Source organism: Pezoporus flaviventris, unplaced genomic scaffold, assembly GCF_033815535.1.
Source record: "Pezoporus flaviventris isolate CSIRO_AGI_PZ_B2104156 unplaced genomic scaffold, CSIRO_AGI_Pfla_v1 ptg000036l, whole genome shotgun sequence".
NCBI classification, from domain to species: domain Eukaryota; kingdom Metazoa; phylum Chordata; class Aves; order Psittaciformes; family Psittacidae; genus Pezoporus; species Pezoporus flaviventris.
The window spans coordinates 6,035,156-6,054,448 of NW_026892584.1; the positions used below are offsets into that span (position 1 = coordinate 6,035,156).

Genomic DNA, 19,293 nt, shown 5'->3' on the forward strand with positions numbered 1-19,293 from the left:
AACTCGGACTCCTTTACTGAGATGCCTGATGCAGTGTATTATAGTATATAATAGCACAATTGAAAAGTATACTACAGCTAAAGGATTAATTTTGTTCCTGTGAAATTACAGACACTAACTGGTGGCTGGAGAAACAGAGAAGGAACAGAGCAGCTTTTGATGATGTATAGCGTTGTTACATTGCAGTTTAGGACAGAAAATTGATATAAGGAAGACACAACATATAAAAGAGAGGAGAGGGAATAAATGGGCTGAGTCCTGCAGCCTGCAGTTCCTCTATAAAGTGTGTCAGAGAAGCTGAAATAAGCCTGAGTGGTTTCCCTGGTTGGGCTCAAGCGCCTGCTTGACCATGGCTACTGTGCCAGGGTCATAGTGGATCCAGCTCCAGCACCAAAAGGTGGGTTTGGGGTTCATAGAATAGTTTGAGCTGGAAAGGACCTCAAAGCTCATCTAATTCTGACCCCTGGACAGGGACACCTTCCTCTGGACCAGGTTGCTCCAAGCCCCGTTCTACCTGGCCTTGAACACTGCCAGGGATGGGGCAGCCACAGCTTCCCTGGGCACCCTGTGCCAGGGCCTCAGCAACCCCACAGGGAAGAACTTCTTTCTAGAACAGGACAAAACCTCCTTGGGTTCCTTCCCGAGTCTAGAAGGTTTGTAAACTGCTTGATCTGCAGGTCTCAAGGGACTACAGCTGGAAATGCTGCTCCGCATCATCGCTGGCTGCCCTCTGAAAGAAGGTGAATACTGCTCTTGGGTGGCAATAATTAACAACCACACTACAAATAGGGAACATTGGTGGATTTCAGTAGTCTTCTCAAACAGCTGTCTATAAAATGTATTACGATTTATATAAATTGCTCTTGCATGTTCATTTATGGAAAAACTGGATCATCTCAACATGAACGTTTCATTTAGAGTGCTAATTATTGCCACTTTCCAATTTTAACCCATTTCAATGCTTTCTTCTGAAGAAACACCCCACAGCGGGTGAAGAAGCACTGCGTAAAAGGCTCCTCCGCTTACTCTCGCAAGCAACCCGTTGTGCCACTGGGAGCGGATCACCGGCTGGGGCCCGCGGGGCGCAGCGCTGGCTGCGGTGGGGAGACGCCCTTCACGGTCCTACCTGCAGGCCGAGCCCGGCGGGGGGGTGGAACCCCGGCTCTCACCTCGGAACCATCCTGCAGCTCCACCGTTCCCGGGGGGCTGGCAGCGCGGCCGGACGCCGCCTCACGTGAGGCCGGCGGAAGGCGGAAGTGATGGCGGCGGGCGATGTGGGGCTGGCGCGGTGGCAGCAATAGGTGGTCGGGGTTCGACATGGCGGCCTGCGGCAGGGCTTGGGCTGGCCTCTGCTGGCTGCTGGCGCTGGCTGCCCTGGCGGGGCTGGGCGCCGAGGCAAAGGTGAGCGGCGCGGGCGGGAACGGGTCACGGTGGTATTTCCCGCCCCCTCTTCCCGGTATCGGGGCCTTCCCTCTTCCGCCCCGCCGGTCTCTCGGTGTCGCCCGGTCGTTCCGTCCCCCCGTCCCTGCCACTGCCGCTTCAACCTGCTTTAGATGGAGGCTGGGCCTGGTGGTTTCGGCCGGGCAGCTGCCCGCTGGGAGCTCGGTGCTTTCCGTGGGGCAGGCGGAGGAGCGGGACCGGGCTGCCCTGTGTCGCCCTTGTCTGCGACAGCCGTGTAAGTCTGTAGCAATTTATGTAGTTTTGACGTGGTCCCCCGAGCAGCCGTCACCAAAACTACAACCGACGGCCGCGTATTCACTGGAAGGGCCTCGCTGGAGGTGAAGCTGCAGCATTTGTGGCTGCCCGGGCTGTGATCGGGGTCAGCCCCATGTCTTGCCTCTTCAGCGCGGAGCTCCGCGGTCTGAGCGAGCTCTTCTAACCCGGCCTGCGGCGGCTCTGTCGGCTCCTGCTGCCTTGACCCGGTTGAATGTCCCCAGACGCTCTGCTGTTGGTGCTTCTGTGTTAATGTTTGGGACTGTCATCTTAGTGACTCTGTGACTGACTGAGAACTTCGTGTCTCCTAATAGTACAAGTCTTTCCTGTTGTCAAAGTACCTGCATGTCTGAACTTTCTCCTGTTTAATGATAATCAGCTCTTGGGGTTTTCTGTGGAGAGACCACAAGTGACTTGATATACTAGTGCAGTCAGGGTTTTCCAACTGACCTGTGCCCACCTAGTGTCACACTGACTTGATTTTTCAGTGTGGAGAAAGGTTTTCCAACTGACCAATACTTCTTGAGATGTTATTTTGTAAGGCTGTAAGAAAGTAGCTGGTATTTTAGATAAGCCATGTTTATCCTCTATTATTTACTCAAATATGTTACTCTGACTTGGTATGTATTTGAGGATGCTTCCATTCATAGCCCATTGCCAGACATCTCTGTTCTTTCCATAGGGTTTTTTGTTCCTGTGAAATTTGGGGAAGAAAAGAATTCTTTTAATATACTACACAAAGTGATCTTTTCCTGAAGTTCAATTTTCCCAGTACTGATCTAAATATTAATTTGGGGTGCTACTTCTTTCTCACTCTTCATAACAGTTAATTCTCCTCACTTCTTTCTGCAGTGCCTATTGCTTTTGCAGGTATTAAATTTGTTTCTCTAAAACTTGCTTATACAAGTTTCTGTAATCTTGCACACTTACTGCGCCCTTGTTTGGAATTCCAGTTTTGTACTTGCTTTCCCTACCTTACAATATCCTGCTGCTGTTTGAGACAAAGACTGTAGGTTGTACTAGTCTCTCTGGTAGTTTTTCTAACAGGGTTATTTCTCTTGTGGCCAGGTAGAACAGAGTTACATGCAGAGGTTTCTTTGCCAGCCTCCATTTGGGATTAATATTCTTTCATTAATTTTAAGCTTGTCCCTGCATCTGTTATACAGCTGTCTTCATAAGTTGAATAGTTAAGTATATCAACATCAGTTGCTTCTGAATGTTGTTTTTCTTTAAAAGAAGAGTGAGCTTAAACTCCAGGGTTTTTGTGAAGAATGTATTTGCTATCTAAAACAATAGTGTTACTTGACAAGTTGCTTTGCATGCTTAGTAATTTTGAAGGGTTGTTCTTAAACTTGAAGGAGATCCTGGGTAAGACTATTCAAAGATACTTGCAAGTAGGTTGTGTTAAATATTTCAGGTATTATGTAAGGAGTGCTTTCTATATCCTTTTACAGTTACTGATGATAATTTGTTCTAAGCATGTTGTTTACTCTACAGAATTCTGAGGATGTCCGATGTAAATGCATCTGCCCACCTTACAAAGACCATTCGGGCCATATTTACAACAAAAATGTTTCACAGAAAGACTGGTGAGTGTATGTGGCATAAAAAATTATAATGAGTCTTATTAGTAAAAGACTGGTACCATAGTGATTATATGTGAGTCTCCTATAGTAGTACCAAGAGAAATGATATCTCTTTCATAACTTACTGGAACTTTTAGGTACTTCAGAATCCAGCTCTAGGAAGGGACCAGGCTTGAAATCAGGAGTTTTTGCCTGTCTTCTGTTTTTGTTTGCTTGCTTCCATGTTTAGTTAGTTATTTAGACTTGAAATTAGAAAAAGGGAAGTGGGTGCTGTAATTTGAATTCAGTGATTTGAAATGGCACAAAGGCAAGGGAGCATGGCTATGGAACTAGCACTTGGGAGTACTGTCTCCTCTTTCTCCACTCTTGAAACGCATACTAGAATTTAGAGACTTGTTTCTGGAGGTTTCTGTTCCTTGGAGTTGCAGCGACAGAGTGCAGTTATATGACATGGCCTGAGCCATCTAGCAACACATTTTTTTCAGAGAGAGGTCTTACATCTCTGTGTCCCAGCAGTGTGCTCTATTATATTGTTTAGGCCAGCTATAACATTTATTGGACTCCAAGCTGAGAACTGATGTGCATGGCCAGGGATGAGGGGTTGGAGAAGAAAAGGCGATGGCAGTGATTTGTTACATGGGGATGGCTCCCTTGCATAATTTTACCTTGAGTTTCATTGTCTGTGTAAATCATACAAATACAACATCATGTTGTAGACTTGCATTGATGTTGGAAGTACCCAGAGATTCTTGGGTCAGCCTATAAAAACGTGACATACTTCTTCATATATTGACTCTTCTCCAGTTACATTCAGAATTCATAAAAGACTTTTCAGTCTGACAAGTAGCAGCAGATTGGCATCTTGATTATGAACATTTCATGCCCTAGAGGAGGCCCACAAAAATAATTATAGGAATAACATTAGTAATACAGATATGTGTAGTGCTGTGCCTTGATTTATTAAATTAGTTACAGGAGAACTGTGAAGAGTAACACTGTAAATTTCAATCTAAACCAATAAACATAAAATGTACTGTCCAATCAAAATTACTATTTTTGTTCCACATGATTAACTTAACCATATTACTTCTGCTGTGACAAATTAAGTTGCAGCAGTGAAGCATTCTGGGAGAATTCCAGCTACAGCAGACAATTTGGAGTATTAGTATCACTGGGTTTATTGTTCATTACCACTCTGCAAATGAAAATGGATTTTTATTTTTTTCTAGTGGGTACTGTGTAGTATGTGCCTTACTAGCAGAAAAGACCCTGTTTTCCTTTAAATCAATAGTGGTATGGATTGAAGGAGAAATTATCTTTCAAGGCTTGACTAAAGTTATTGTGAGAGACCCTGATGGATGTAATATCTCAAAAATTGATTTTCCAATCTTACATTTGTTGAGATAATTTCTTACATGGGGAACATTTTATGGCTTGATCTTCTGTTTGACATGTCTTCTTGATACTTCTAAAAGGCTTAATTGCTAGTTTATGTGCAATAAAATTTACAAATTTAGTGCCATATTTTGGCTTCTGCATCGCTGCAAGTAACTTATTGAATAGAATTGGCTGATGTGCACCATCCTTTAGGTATTTGATCAGTTATAGCCCAGTTACCTGTGAGATGAGCCAGATCAATGTTTAGTGTCTTTATGAATTATGTACAGTATAATGACCACTTACTGCTGGCTTGTCCAGACATAAAATGAAAATTTAATTTTTAATGTTGAATCTATAATGTACATCAAGATACTCTTATTTAGATGCTCTAGTTCTTTCACTTGGAGTTGCGAGTTGTTTGTCTTCAGACTGACAAACAGTGCCTTATGCTAACAGCAGTATGGGCTGGGGTGATTTGACACCATTAAAAGCTGTTCATCCTTCTGGAGTTTGCAACTATTTCAGGCAGTCCTGTCCTGGTGAACAGTGCGCTAGCAAGCATAGTGATGTATAAGCACCTAAAGGGTAAGGAACCCACTTCAAAAGTGCTGGTGTTTGTTGTACTTTGAATATATTGCTGTATATAGAGGCCAACTTCAGTAGTAGTCTTGGACGTGCAGGAGGGAGGACACCCTGTCTACAAGCTGAATGAACTGGAAATCTGTCTGTGTAGAAGCTGCCCTTCTGACTAGCCTAGCTTTCCTTGGAAGAGCTGGTTCCTTGATGCTGTTACTGTAGGTGCAAGAGAGAAGGTGGTAATGTAGAGGCAGTTAAGTGGGAAAATCCACTAGAAAGGGATCAGCTTTTTCTATGTTTTCCGTTAAAATTGCCATAGAATCGCAGTCCAAAGAAGCACATCATCAAAATTCTAAGGTTCTGATAGATCCTATGCTTCCTAGCAACTTGAAACACTGAACTGGAGGAAAAAAAAAATGCTGGTATTAATATTTGATCTACTTAAGTAACAGACTTATTGCTGTACTTAAGCTACATACAAGCTTTTTACCATACCTGTGCAGCATATTGATGCAAGCTTTGAATCATAAGAACAGAAACTGTATAGATTATAATTTGCATGTATTTTGGATTTTGAAGTTTGAATGGTGCCCTCCTGCGCAGAGAATGTAATTTTACTTTCAAATAAATGGGGAAAACAAGCCTTCTGATCTACTCCAGAGACTGACTTTACACTTTACACTCAATAGTCCTAGTTATGAAGAAGAGATACAAAGAAAATAGAAGAGATGAATTGGTGGCTGGCCATGCATTGTAATCTAGTCTAGAAGAGTGTTGAATCCTAAACTGCTGCTGCCATTTCAGGGATTTTTTTTCATTACCTGCTTCTGACTGTGCTAATACTGAATTAACCAGGATAAAGGTGAAACATGATTTTTGTTCTCTCGGTGCTCTGCAGGAGCTCTAGGGTACGAGCTCTGAACAACCAACCTGAGTCAGCAAAAAGACCAAAATTACATAAGTTATTGGTGAGAGCAATTGTCTCATGGCAGCTGGACTTCAGTGCTATGATATAGAGTGCCCATATGATTGTCAACCATGCGTTTTGGCACAGGACTGACTTACATTTGTAATCTTTTAAGCCACATTGTGCTTTCACATCTGCGTCCATTGCTGAAAACTGAATGGTATTAACTCACTATGTTGTTGCTTAGAGAAACAGCTCATCCGACTTTTATTTGTTTATTTATTTTTTCTTCAATGCCTGTAACTTGTTATGGCAAGAAAAGAGAACTTCTGTTCATGAACACCAAAGAGAGGTTAATCTTTCTTTGTATACTGGAATGATAGAATAAGGCTCTTTTGAGTATGATGAATAAAGAATTGTATAGTTGGAATTTACTTTCTTCTATGATGACAGTGTCAAATGATGCATTCAGCCTGGGATTCAAATCATTGGACTTCTTATGCTAACAGCTTTAAAGCTTTCACTGGAAAAGCATTGTGCTAAGAAAGGTCTTAAAACTTGTTTAGCAGATTGTCAATAGCTGAATTTTTTAAGTAGAATAATTGTGGAGTAGTGATTTATTTGTTTATTTTAAATCTTGAGTGCCTGTAATTTAGAACAGCTGACCTTAAGCAGAGGTGGCTTCTCTGCTCATTCAGCTGGGGTCTGCATGCGTAGTAGAACAGGTTAGCTAAAACCAGCTCAAAACTGACCTGGCACTTTATCTATCTTCAGTGACTGTCTTCATGTGGTTGAGCCTATGCCTGTCCCTGGACCTGATGTAGAAGCATACTGTTTACGTTGCGAATGCAAATATGAAGAGAGAAGCTCTGTCACAATTAAGGTAAATGATGTAATTTCGTTGGCATAAGTTAAATACTTCAACCAATTAGTAAATATGTCTGTCTTTTAGATAAATACTCTTCTTAAAGGGAAAATGTTTCTAAAGCACCCTAAGATGTAACCTTTTTTCATTATGGTTGCTCACAAATTATCTTGAGTAGTAACAACAGCATCAAGCTATGGCTGAAAGAGCGGGCACGAGATCCTTTATTGAAGATTCCCAGTTTTGAGATTAGGTTTTATACCTTGCTGAAATTCAGAGTGTTCTAGGCTATATTTTTCAAGCTTTGGACTTTGGTTTTGTTATTATTTTTGGAAGGCCTTTCATTATTCAGCTGTCTCTCTTACTATAAATTTTCTGTGTACATTGGCAAACTAAAAAGAGCAAAATTGTTAGTGTTTGCCCTAACTGGTTTCTGTATTCTTATATTTTATATATCTTATATATCTTATGTATATTTTATATTCTTATATTATATAGCTAATATATAATTTTGTCCTGTTGGAGCTGTTGAGCCCTAAGATGGTGTGAATACATTGTGCACTCTGTCTTTTCTTTTGTAACAGAGGCTCCTATTTTTGGTCTTGTAGAAATTTGTTATTTCTTTTTCCCTTCCCATTTTTCTTAGTGACTGTTTGAATGCAGATCTATGCTAGAGAATGGAGAACATGCAGGAGCCCCCAAATTTGTCATCCCAGTTTAATGGCTAAACTGAACAGTTGTGTTGTTGAGGTGAGATTTATAATACCAGGTTGTTTTAAGAGGGGATGGCATAATATCATAAGATTTGTAGCAAGGCCTCACTAAGAGAAACTGTTTCAAGCCATAATTTGTCTGCCCCAGACTCTTTCAATATCTGGTCATAGTTTGGTGTTTTTTCCATTCATGGGTTTTATGTCATCTAGTGACACTATCAAAACCAACAGGCTCATCACAAGCTTTGCATGTACTTTTGGTCCTTGCTTCCTGCTGAGAGATCATGAGGGGATGTCACAATTCTCACTTTGCTTGCATTGTGTAGGTTACAATCATCATATACCTGTCTATTTTGGGCCTACTTCTTCTGTACATGGTATACCTTACACTGGTGGAACCTATACTGAAAAGACGTCTCTTTGGACATTCACAGCTCATACAAAGTGATGAAGATATTGGGGTGAGTTCACCAGAGTGCTTGTGTACTTAAGTTAACCTAAAGATTGGGGTGGCTAGTTGTTAAATAAATACTTGGGATGAGCAGCTTTTTTTGTGCAAGCAGTGTAAATGGTTTTCCTGAAGGGAGAGGAAATGAAGGCTGTGGGATGACTTCTGTGAAACCACTCTTTCATTTTTTACTGGCCTAGAAAGTGGTAAGATTAGGCCTCCATCAGTTATCCCAACTCTAGACACAGATTATTTTCTCAGAGAAAAAGCAGAGTAGGAATGGAGGCAAGCTATGTAGGAAGTACAACTTAAGTATCATTGATCCATGCAGTCATGCTAGTGATTGTGTTTGTGCAGGTTGCTTATGACTTAGATTTCTCTCTATAAAGGAAGGTAGAAGGATTGCACCTGCTATTGATCCAGTTTGAATTTGTTCATGCTGAAATTTAAGAAGAAATTATTATAATGAAGTAAAATAGTGACAGATGCTGAAATAATGTCTTAATGTTACCGCTAGGAACCAGAATGTGACAGTATATTCCAACAGATCAGAACAACCTTTCTGGGGCAGGAAAAGGGAAGCAGTCCATTAATGACTTAGTTTCCTGTCATTACTGGCCTTCCCAATTTCCAACATAGTGGTTTTGACTTCTAATAAAAATGAAACAAAATTGTCTTCAGTTGTTACAAGAAAGGGTTATGAGACCATATGAAACTATGTTGGAAAGAGGGAAACAAGTAACTGGTCAGTGTGGATAAGGAATACTGGTTGGTAGAAGTAGGTCATTTTGTATTGAAGGGGGACTTTGAGTAGTGTAAAAATATGAACTATGGCTTTGCATCTGATGAATCTGTGTGTATCTGAACCTGATGAATCTACATGCCTGGGAGAGTGTTGCCATAAAGTACCATTAGGAAGGTTTTCTACAGTGGCATTTGGGTTGGTGGTGAAGTGTCAGTGCTGAAGCACACAAACTGATAAAACAGTTCTGAAGTCTCAGCATCAGTGTACTTTCAGTATTGAGCCCTTGAGCAGTACTGCTTTTACTGATAAAGCATACTTTGGGTGTGGTGTAACCTTAGAAAGAATTTTTGAAACCAAAACCAGCATATGAAATGGGAAGATTGCTGTCTGCTTAACCAGCAGACATGAGCACTTTATTACTATTGAAGTAAATAAGAGCTAGTCAGAAAGACTTTAAACTTTTATTAGCGTCTTGCAATAAAATTGTTAATAATATTTTCATGGCTCCTTCAAATAACTAGGAAGTTAATAGGAGGAGAAAAATACATTTATTCTTGGTGAAACAAAGTTATGATGGCAAGACTTTTAAAATCTTTTAAAATGTCTTGTAGTTTCCATTACCTGTTGTTTTGGTGGCTTCATAGATCTGACTGTATCAAAACTGGTAAATGCTATGGTCAGTTATGCTGTGTATCTGTAGGTTTTAATGTGAATTGAGCTCAGCTTCTCCAAGTTGTTTCTGGTTTTGGAGTGACAGCCATCACTGCTAAGTAAACTGAGCATATTCTGAGTTAACATAAACTGAGTATATGCTAATAAAGCATATACTTTAGTTCTACCATTTTTCATCAACAGTAGCCACATCAGCCATTTTGACTTACAAAGATGTTCTGTTCTGTTCTGTTGAGGAAGCATACTAAGTAATCAAAATCAGGCATAATAGCTTTTATCAGCTGTGTCTTCTTTATTTACCTTGATTTCATAACATAAATGTGGGATTGTTAGCCAAGTTTGAGCTAACATTGTCTGAAATTGAAGGTTCTTTAAACAGAGGTATACTACTGCTGTTATGCCCCACTATTTCTGCACTTCCTTATGTATTATATTACATGGAGATGTATTCCAGATGTCTTTGTATTGACATCTTAAGATTTCCCAGTCACTTCTAAGAGGATATTGGGGTTTTGGTTTTGTTGGTGTGTTGTTTTTGTTTGTTGGGTTGTTTTTTTTAAAGGAGGGATTTGAATGACCCTTTTTCTGTCTGCATTCTTACAGCAGATTGAGCAGATTACTACTTGAATAACATGAATTTGTACTGTATGCTGTACCTTTATTTTATACCTTAAATGGATCATATTAATACCTCCAAATCTGGGTTAGAATCTTCTGATAGTAGGTAGAAAAGTGAAATAAGTTCTGTAGCAGAACTCAGGTTAACTGCAGAATGAATTTACCTTAAAATCTGGATCCATTTTAACCAGTTTTGTGTTTTATTGTAACTGTTACTGTGACCCTTGTTACTGTGGCTAATGGAGTCACTATTGCTTTTATCTACAGCCGTGCTCAGAACAAAAAGTACTTCACAAGTCCTTGCTCTCGTTTATATTGGTCCTTTCCTGTTTATTCTCCTTCTGTGACAGTGAACATGAAATAATTTAAGGACCCTCATGACTTATCCCCATCTTTGCGTTCCCTCTTGCAAGTCCTTGGGGTATTGATCTTTGTCACACTTTCTGTGCATCAATTTTGTTGCTGGATTTCAAGCTAGTATGTTTGCTCTTTTTCATTGCCCATTAATGGCAGTGGTAACCGATGAATGTAAGCTGCTTGCACAGACCTCTTTTCTCTTAAATTCTTTTTTCCCCTTGTCTACATAGAAATCGACAGGACCTAGCCTTTTGAGCTGAGATTGTTTATCAGGGAAGCCAGCACCATGTAGGTTGTCCTGTGCTTTCATTCCCACTATATTTTATGGCAGAAATGTGTTGCTATCATGATTTTGTTTCCCTGTGATTTAAATGATTTGCCACCTGTTACCTGCCTGTTCTAGGTATATCCAACTGCATGTATTTTTATTATGACACTATAGCTCTGTGGGTCACGGATTCTCTCTTGTTATCTGTGAGCATGTTTCTTAGCCCAGTGAGGTTCATGTGTGGCTTTGGGACTTGTAGGCATCACTTCAATGGGTATTATTAATGATAATCTCTGTACTACTAAGAAATATCATTGAGCTACTCTATGCAGTACAAATTTATTTACGAATAAGGTATCCATTAATGTAAATGTATTCAAAAGTGTTCTGGGGAAAAAAAAAAAAAGTGTAGACATGCAAAGAAGTCAGTTATTTAATATGGGACATAACTATGTTATTTTTCATTATGCATTGTATATATGATACTTTCTGACATAGATTTAGCAATGTGACATTTGTCCAAAACAGTTTGATAGCCAAATAAGTTCAGTTCTAACTCTTACTGTTTATAACCTGATTATATTTACTATAAGAAAATAAAGCTTTGCAGGTACTGTTAGAAAACAGAGTAAATATTAAACAAGCACTCGGTTATTGTTGAGCTCTGACACTTAAACAGCTGTATTGACACTGTGCTTTTAGACAGCTCAGTACAATAGGTTTAGTTTGGTAAACATCAGAGTGTGTTGGTTTTATATAGAAGCTGTGTATAAACATCTTGAACTGGCTGATGGTAAATGCCCAAGAGCTGGCAGAGAACTGACTCTAATTCAACTTTCAAGTGGAGTGCATTCGGGACAATAACAGGAAACTCCTCATTCCTGGGTCTGTTCTAGGCTTCTGTCCCACCAGCTGCTATGGATGCAAGACTGTGGTTCTGATCTTGCAGTTCACTGTGGGGTCTGTGGGCAGCAGATAATTGTTTGACAGTACTATGAAGTTTGGTTTATTTGGGAAACCTGTGGAAGTTACTTTGCATGAGAAATTGCAGTACAGTTCTAACTATTCAAAAACTTGCCGGGTCATTATTACTGGCAGCTTGTTGAAACAGCTTGTTTACTTAAAAAAACAAACCAAAACCAAAACAACCCCCACCTCCTTTGGAATGTAACTACGAAGATGACTAATGTAATTGCTCAGTGGAATTGTTAGGGATCTAAACTAATGATTTTTGCTATTCCAGGATCACCAGCCTTTTGCCAATGCACATGATGTGCTGGCTCGTTCTCGAAGCCGCGCCAATGTGTTGAACAAAGTGGAGTATGCTCAGCAGCGTTGGAAGCTACAGGTCCAAGAGCAACGCAAATCTGTCTTTGACCGTCATGTTGTGCTGAGTTAATTGTGTCTCAGTAAGATAACTCCAGGGAAGTAAAGTGAACTAATTGAAAGAGCTGACTTATGTCTTCCTGATCCTGCCAATTCAGAAGGGTTTTCTTGAATGGTTTGTTATTAATTAAAAAAAAAAATAAAGTATTTGAACTTTGAAGGAATGTACTGGAGTGGAAGCAATTTTAAAAGATTAACCAAAAGCTAAGATCTTCACATTTTCAAATGGCTTTTACTAACAAAACTGAAAAGAAAATAAACCTTGAGATATCTTGGGTAGCCACTGTGGTACCTTATTTACAGTTGTGATTTATGGTGTTTTTAACTGTATGTTTCGCTCTACTATTTATGTGGTGAAAAAGTACCTGGGAGCGCAGTCATTACTTGCAAATCACTAATCACTTTATGTAAAGACCTTTTGTAAATATACTTGGATTTTCTGCTGACTTATGCTAGGTACGGGAAATCTGAATCTTGCAGTGTAGAATCTTTCATATCAGAGGATGAAATCCTAATTGGCTGTATTCATCATTTGGTACTTTGCACTTATACTTTCAAGATGCTTGTATGTCAAGTGATGTTTGCAGATTTAAGGTGAAAGTTAAATGGAACACTGAGTCTTCGAGCTGCATACTTAACGTACTGTGATGTAGATAAACTCAAATGCAGTGCATATAAAGACAGTGTTGGCATTTTGTTCTATTTTGCTTTAATAGCTTAATATATTGTATGTGTATGATATCTCTTTAAAAAAAAAAGATCTTTTCCCTTTCTTTTCATGGGTAAAGTCTCAGGAGTTAGTATATGATGAAATATTTATTATAAAAATCTTCCTGCATTTGTCTGATGGTGTAAGGCACATACTTTCTCTAGCACCTGTCATCTTGGGAGTTAGGTGTATTTTTTGTATCTGTGATTCTGTACTTATCTCTCAAGAGGTATATGGTTGCTAGATGACTTTCATATATCCCCTTTGGAATGTAACAATTAAAGATAAAACTGATTTTTGAAAACTGGATGTATGCTATCTGTATGTCATCTTTTTTTCCTCCCTCATTACCCTGCATGTAAAATCCATCTATAAAAGCGCTTCTCTGAAAATGCATCAGAGTAGAAATACCACTTGGTCAGTGCTTAGGCAAAGGAAGGATGGGCTCACCAAATTGCTAATTGAAAAATGTTTTTTTAATTTAGCTATGCATATGGAGTTACATTATTGTCCTGCTCAATTGTCAGCTCCGGTGTGGAAGGGAAAGTACTGTATGTTAGGTGTGGTTTTGGCTTGCTTAGTCCATAGCCTGTGGGACAGAGTAGCATGGGAAATAAATTGCACCAGCTATACCTGTACACATGGTCTGCCACAACTGGAGTGGAAACACAGTTGCCCCATAGTAACATTTGCATTGACTGAAGCTCTTTGCAGATACAGAGCTTTATTCTCTTGTCAGTCCCGTAGTCGTCCAAAAACCGAGTTAATCTTGGGGATTAAATCCAAGCTTGGGTTCAACATCCCACACTGATAAATTAATAATCTATTCTGATGGTGATGTACCTAGGGTCCCCTAAAGAAAAATAATGTAACTTGTGTATTGAATACATGCCTCTACCAGTTCTAGTAAATGTTCTACCTCGTGGCTGCCTTTCTGATGGGGTCTGAAGCTGGCATGGAAACGAGAATGCAGAATATAGCATTTCTGTGGGCCCACACAAGGGCAGCTGAATCAGAATACTTTCTTTGATGCTGACAGTCCCAAGAAGACAAGACCGGGTGTACATAGCTCTCTTGGTAGTAGATCAAGTGTTTAAGCTAAGCTGGTTTGGTTTGGTTTTTTTGTGTGTGTGGTTTTAGTATGAGTGACAGAAGGGTTGAATAATGAAATAGTCTAAAGTGTCAGGTAATCCTGTAAAATGTGGGAGTTCTGAAGTGGGGTGTCATATTTCCTTGCACCTGTACAGTTGGACAGCTATATACTGATACATGTTGCATCTATATGCCTATGCCTGTCTTTGATTGTACGGATAGATTGCTCCATACTGTGTTTCTAAGTTTAAGCAAAACTTGAAAACATTTGTCTTGGTGCCGATTTCTCACTGTTTTCAAATCTTGTCTTGAGAACCTCCATAAATTCTTTATTAGGGACTTTTTGTATGGTGTTATACTTAGGAACTCTAAGGGAATTTCTCAAAATTATAGGTATAATGAAGATTAAATTTGAAGCTATTAAGCTAACTAATACGTGTTCTCCCTTCTAACCTGGAAACAAATCCATTACAAGGTTCTTCTAAATAAATGCTGATTTTCTGTGTTTGAAACAAAGCTATGAAAATTAGTTCACTTATGCCTTGATGTAAGTACTTAAATTCAGACTGATTGTTTATATTCAGACATCAAGGTATGAATTGCCAATAAATTAAAACACTGCTTTAGTTCACTGTAACAGAATACATACAGGAAGTAAACAAAGTATATTCCTGTAATCTGGTTGTGTTCAATACAGTTTTAAAATTTTTAGCACTTGTTGCCAAGTTTTGTTGCCATCATAGCTGGTGTGGTTGGAAAAGCCAAACCAGAAATGAGCAGATCTAACTGTAAGCTACTTTGCATGTTGTCAATTGACTATAAATTGCAGCAGTTATTGGCTCTAGCTACATAATCCAGGTAAGAGACTTGTGTATTGCTGTATCTAGCAACAGATCTTCATTGAATATCAGTGATTTTGTAAATCACTTCTACTAGCTATTCAGTAACAGTGCTGCTTTAGTTTTTTAATGAATCATGTTCAATGTGATCTCTTATTAAGTAAGGTGTAAGAAAATGGGATATTAACTTATCTTTTGAATGTCGTTCAGATATTTTCAGGTATTATTCATCAGTCTTAAAATAGCACGTCTTGTTTCCTTGGATTTTACTTTCATCTGAAGATTGGTGAGTCTCTAGTCTAGAAGATAAATGATCCTAAGACTTCTTGCAGGTAATAAGGCAAAAATAACTGTTTAATGTTGTTATGCAGCAGAAGTGTCAGTACTAGACAACAAATACTGCAAGTATCTCTTTTTGAGGGGTTATGTTGGCTTTGGTTTCTTGTTCTATGCGATATTTTGCTATAAAGTTGGGGGTTTTGTTGCTATGTAACAGGCACTTTTCCTCACACTGTTTTTAAGTTGTTAGCAGTAGAAAGTTTTTAGACAATAACGTGACCTGTATAACTAGGAAATGGAAAGATGACTGTCTAGTATTTTCATTTTATAATGAGTATATATTCACCTCTGATTTTCTGCATGTGTATTAATGTAAAACGTGTGGTTGGTTGTGCCTACCTACAGACGTACCTGTTTAAGATGCATGTGACTTTCTCTTTTGCCTAATTGCATACTATAAATGAATTCTTAACTCATAGAATTTCTGTTGTGAGATCTGTGTATATTAGAAAAAGAGACAAAGCTGTATACAGAGGCATTTTGATAGAATGTGTTGTGAGGGTAGGTCCATACTGAGTAAAAATTCCCTTTGTTTTAGACATGGTTTGGGTGAAGTCGTTAGAATATGTTAAAATATCCCCATATCCTATGAAGGATTAAGGGAATCCCATTTATGTTGTGGAACTACAGTTGGAACATTTGAAACTTTGCAAGGTTTTTGTGAGAATGGAGTGTAGTTTCTAGTAACCTAGTTAAATGTTCACGTGTGTTTCCATTTTAGGGGGTGTAGCATAACCTAAGTGTTTTAGACAGCAATGTGTAGATGTGGAAGTGGGTAGTAAGAGCATTTTTTGGTAGATGCTGTGTAGGCAAGTATTGCTTGCAGTATGTGAGGGTGGGTCACAGAAATTCTTTAAAAATCAGCTAGGTATTAAAAATGTTTTTTTTTTAGGTAGCTATCAAGTAGCAATCATTAGTTATGCTGATAGTTAGCTGTTGGAATAATGATATTGGGAAGGCACTATAATGTAGCTTCCTGTAAGACTGCAAGTTTGTATTTCTAATAAATATATAAGGATGATTTGAGTAGTTACAGTTGCTGTAATGCTGCTCTAAAGAGAGGGTACATGGTTTTAGTAGGCCAGTCTGAGTTACAGGTTTCTAGCGCTGCCTAAATGACTTTGTAACTGGAAATATTATTAGGACGTGCATTTTTTTCTTTTAATAAATTAATTCATAATCCTTTATCAGTGGGATTGTATTTGGCATTTCCTATCTGCAGGTGAGCACAGAAGGAGCATGAGGACCTAAGGGGATATTAGGTTTAGCAGAAATTAGTCCTCTAAACTTTTTGTAAACTTTTTTGTGGAATGGATGTAATACCTGACAAACATAGAATTAAGACTGAGATCCATTCCCTGCACAGGTTTTCTATCTATGAAGATAATACAGTGAATGAAACAACAAATGAATAGAGAGAAAAAATAATTCCTTTTGAAGGCTTTTTTGGTATGGATAGGGAGTCTGTCACTAGAATTGTAATTTTCTTCAAGGAGGAGAAGCGGTTTGAGAGAATGCCTCAGATATTGGCCTGCTTTGTTTATTGTCTGTAGAGATGAAAGTTTTGGTAAATTTTGAGACCCTAAACCCATGTGGAGTACATAGAAGTAGATTATCTTTATTTCTGTAGCTGAGGTGGGAGAGTTTGCTGTTTCCTTTAGGAAGTGTTGGTGGCTTTATTTTCTTTAAATCTATTGTGAATTATTTTAATCAGTGATTAAAATAATTACTTGAGCTTTCTTGTGTTTTCAAATGGGACGTTGTCTGCTCTATGTAAGTCTTCCAACTCCACTCTGAAGTGTCACAAATGCATTAAAAGTCTCTACTGGAAAATGCCAGGAATGCCAAATGTTGGTAAGTCCAGGTGAGGTTTTTCCTACTGCTCGATATGAGTTGTTTAAACTGTTATGTAATTATGCATTTCCAGGTTAAATGCAGAACCTGACGGATGGCAAAAGCTACTGTAACCTCATGGACAAGCTGTCTATCTGTTCTGAGACTCAGCGCGTACAGCTGGCTAGGTCTTTCTGTGCTGACCCAGTGCTCACATTTCATGTGTACCCAGAAACACCAAGCCAGGTCACTTGCTCTGAAGATTTGTCATTCCTTCCTTTCATGTCTGAGCATCTCATCATGGGGAATTTCTACAGTGAGCCCTGTGCCTTTCCCTACCAAATGCCCTGTTCCAATTACCGCAGAAGTGAGTACTCCTATGGGACAGCATTCATCAGAAAGAGGAATGAGAGGGAAAGGCAGAGGGTTAAATGTGTCAATGAAGGCTATGCTAAACTGAGGCATCACCTACCCAAGGAATACTTGGAGAAACGCCTCAGCAAAGTAGAGACACTCCGTGCTGCTATAAAATACATTAGCTACCTGCAGTCCGTTCTGTACAGTGATTCTGTGGTGGCAGAAAAAAGTGTCATGGAGTGAAGCACCTGCAGCAATTAACAAACAAAACCAGATTTCGAAGACTATCTGAACCATTCCAAACCAAGCAAAAGGTATCCTGTCTGGGAACCTACTGTATTAATGATGTGCATGTTCCTGGTGCATCTTAGAAGCAGATCATAGTGCAAGCCAGTATAGGCCCACACAAAAGAATTTTAATTATGCAGAAAGTAACTACACTTAGATATGAAAAAGACAGCTGAAGAAATCTGATCTGAATGGCCTAAGTTAGTTAATTTATGGAAATCACAAAGCATTTATAAAGTTGTCACCAAACCAAACATGTAATAACCCGTACGTGTGAAGTGACTGTATGTGTCATCACAACCTGCACACTTGAAAATAAAGTCTTTCTGCTGATTGGACTGAGATTCCTCTTGTTTTCTGTAATGTGACTGGTTTACTCTCACAGGTACTTTCTTAAAAAAATTTTGGCCTAATTGCCAGTGTTTCTCTTAAAAGGTCTTTTTAAAGCTTCCTAGGGGTGTTGTTAGGTGCCCACAGAAAAGATAACTTAGTTCAAAAGGGGGAAAATAAAAAGAGGGTAGCAGCTTTCTGAAGCACGTTACTGAACATAGAAAGAGCATAATTAATGTTGTGCAAGTGTTCTTTTCTTATTAATGAATGCTTTAATTCCATTAAGGACTGTTGATTTAACCTAGTTTCTATTGAAAATTGGATATTTCTTCAGCTCTTGGTGCCCTTAAAGATTACTAGGATTACTCACACAATACCACAGTATAAGGAGAATTGGCAAGGGAGAATTGCCTTGGACAGGGTGTGTGTGGGGGAATAATCCTGCAACAGAAAATTTTGTGGACTTTTACTGATAATGGTTGAGGTCTGGCATGGTCTTCCCTGACCAGCCAGTCTGTTTCCCAGTACTACTGACGGTTTCAGCTAAGTGGTATGGGAATAGATTTGTGTGAAGAGAGTTTAGCTCTTAACTGGCAAAATGTTCTTAATACTTGCTGTATTTAAGAGTATTTTGCTATTGATCCTCTGCTGACGGCATGAGAGCCAGTAGTCTGGTGCAGCAGAATGTAGAGAAAATGGTTACAGGCTTCCTAAGTGCTTGTCCCTAATTGCAGTCACCCTCTCTGTTATCTTGTTTTTATAGCAAAATGAAATCAAGTCTGCCTTCCTTCCTTCCCCCCCCCCCAAAAAAAAAAAGAAAAAAAAAAACCAACAAAAAACCCACAACCATACAAAAACTTAACATTCATTTAGGAAAAATGAAGATTAGGGATCACAGCAGAGATTAACAGGCAGATTTCTGCATTGTATTCTGGTATGGTTTTGATACGCACTTTGTAGGAAGTATAGAATGCATTAATCCTTCCCCTTTATTGCGAAAAGAAAAAGCTCGTCAAGCAGTCTGACCTTGGTTTGTCTCAGCTTTAACCTTTCTGTCTGCATTTCAAACCGATTTATTTGTCACACCCCATGGTGGTAGGCTGCTTTTTCCTAAATCTGAGCTATAGCTTCGTATGGTGCTGTTATTTGCCATGCAATAGTTGGCAGAAAGCTTGGAGGACATTGCGCCCTCTTATAATCCCTTCCCTGCCCCAACGGTCTTTTGGTGCAATATCTTGATCAACGGGAAGTTGAAAATGATGCAGAGAACTG

At 39.2% G+C, this 19,293-nt stretch overlaps 3 protein-coding genes across 4 annotated transcripts in view; all 3 read left to right on the forward strand.

The window, feature by feature from the left end:
- Positions 1–19,293, forward strand: part of RPL27A (ribosomal protein L27a) — a 230,984-nt gene that overhangs the window by 4,040 nt on the left and 207,651 nt on the right. The gene's annotated exons all lie outside the window — the stretch shown is intronic.
- On the forward strand, positions 1,213–13,252 carry TMEM9B (TMEM9 domain family member B). Of its 2 annotated transcripts, none has more exons than XM_061462937.1 (5): positions 1,213–1,401; positions 3,211–3,302; positions 6,937–7,045; positions 8,067–8,201; positions 12,092–13,252. In XM_061462937.1, exons 1-5 carry the CDS (start codon positions 1,273–1,275, stop codon positions 12,245–12,247), a joined length of 621 nt encoding a protein of 206 aa, XP_061318921.1. In that variant the 5' UTR covers positions 1,213–1,272; the 3' UTR covers positions 12,248–13,252. The 2 variants fall into 2 exon arrangements, with proteins under 2 accessions (XP_061318921.1, XP_061318922.1); XM_061462938.1 differs by lacking the exon at positions 1,213–1,401 and adding an exon at positions 1,650–1,675.
- Positions 13,739–18,687, forward strand: ASCL3 (achaete-scute family bHLH transcription factor 3). The gene has a single exon (XM_061462939.1). The coding sequence runs from the start codon at positions 17,146–17,148 to the stop codon at positions 17,644–17,646; it is 501 nt and encodes a 166-aa protein (XP_061318923.1). The 5' UTR covers positions 13,739–17,145; the 3' UTR covers positions 17,647–18,687.

Excerpts from the sequence above, each read along its gene's own strand:
- ASCL3 (XM_061462939.1), top strand. The coding sequence starts at position 17,146 with ATGCAGAACCTGACGGATGGCAAAAGCTACTGTAACCTCATGGACAAG.
- TMEM9B (XM_061462937.1), top strand. The coding sequence starts at position 1,273 with ATGTGGGGCTGGCGCGGTGGCAGCAATAGGTGGTCGGGGTTCGACATG. Across the intron at positions 7,046-8,066 it reads GAAGCTCTGTCACAATTAAG|GTTACAATCATCATATACCT; the intron begins GTAAATGATGTA and ends TGCATTGTGTAG. Across the intron at positions 8,202-12,091 it reads AAAGTGATGAAGATATTGGG|GATCACCAGCCTTTTGCCAA; the intron begins GTGAGTTCACCA and ends TTGCTATTCCAG.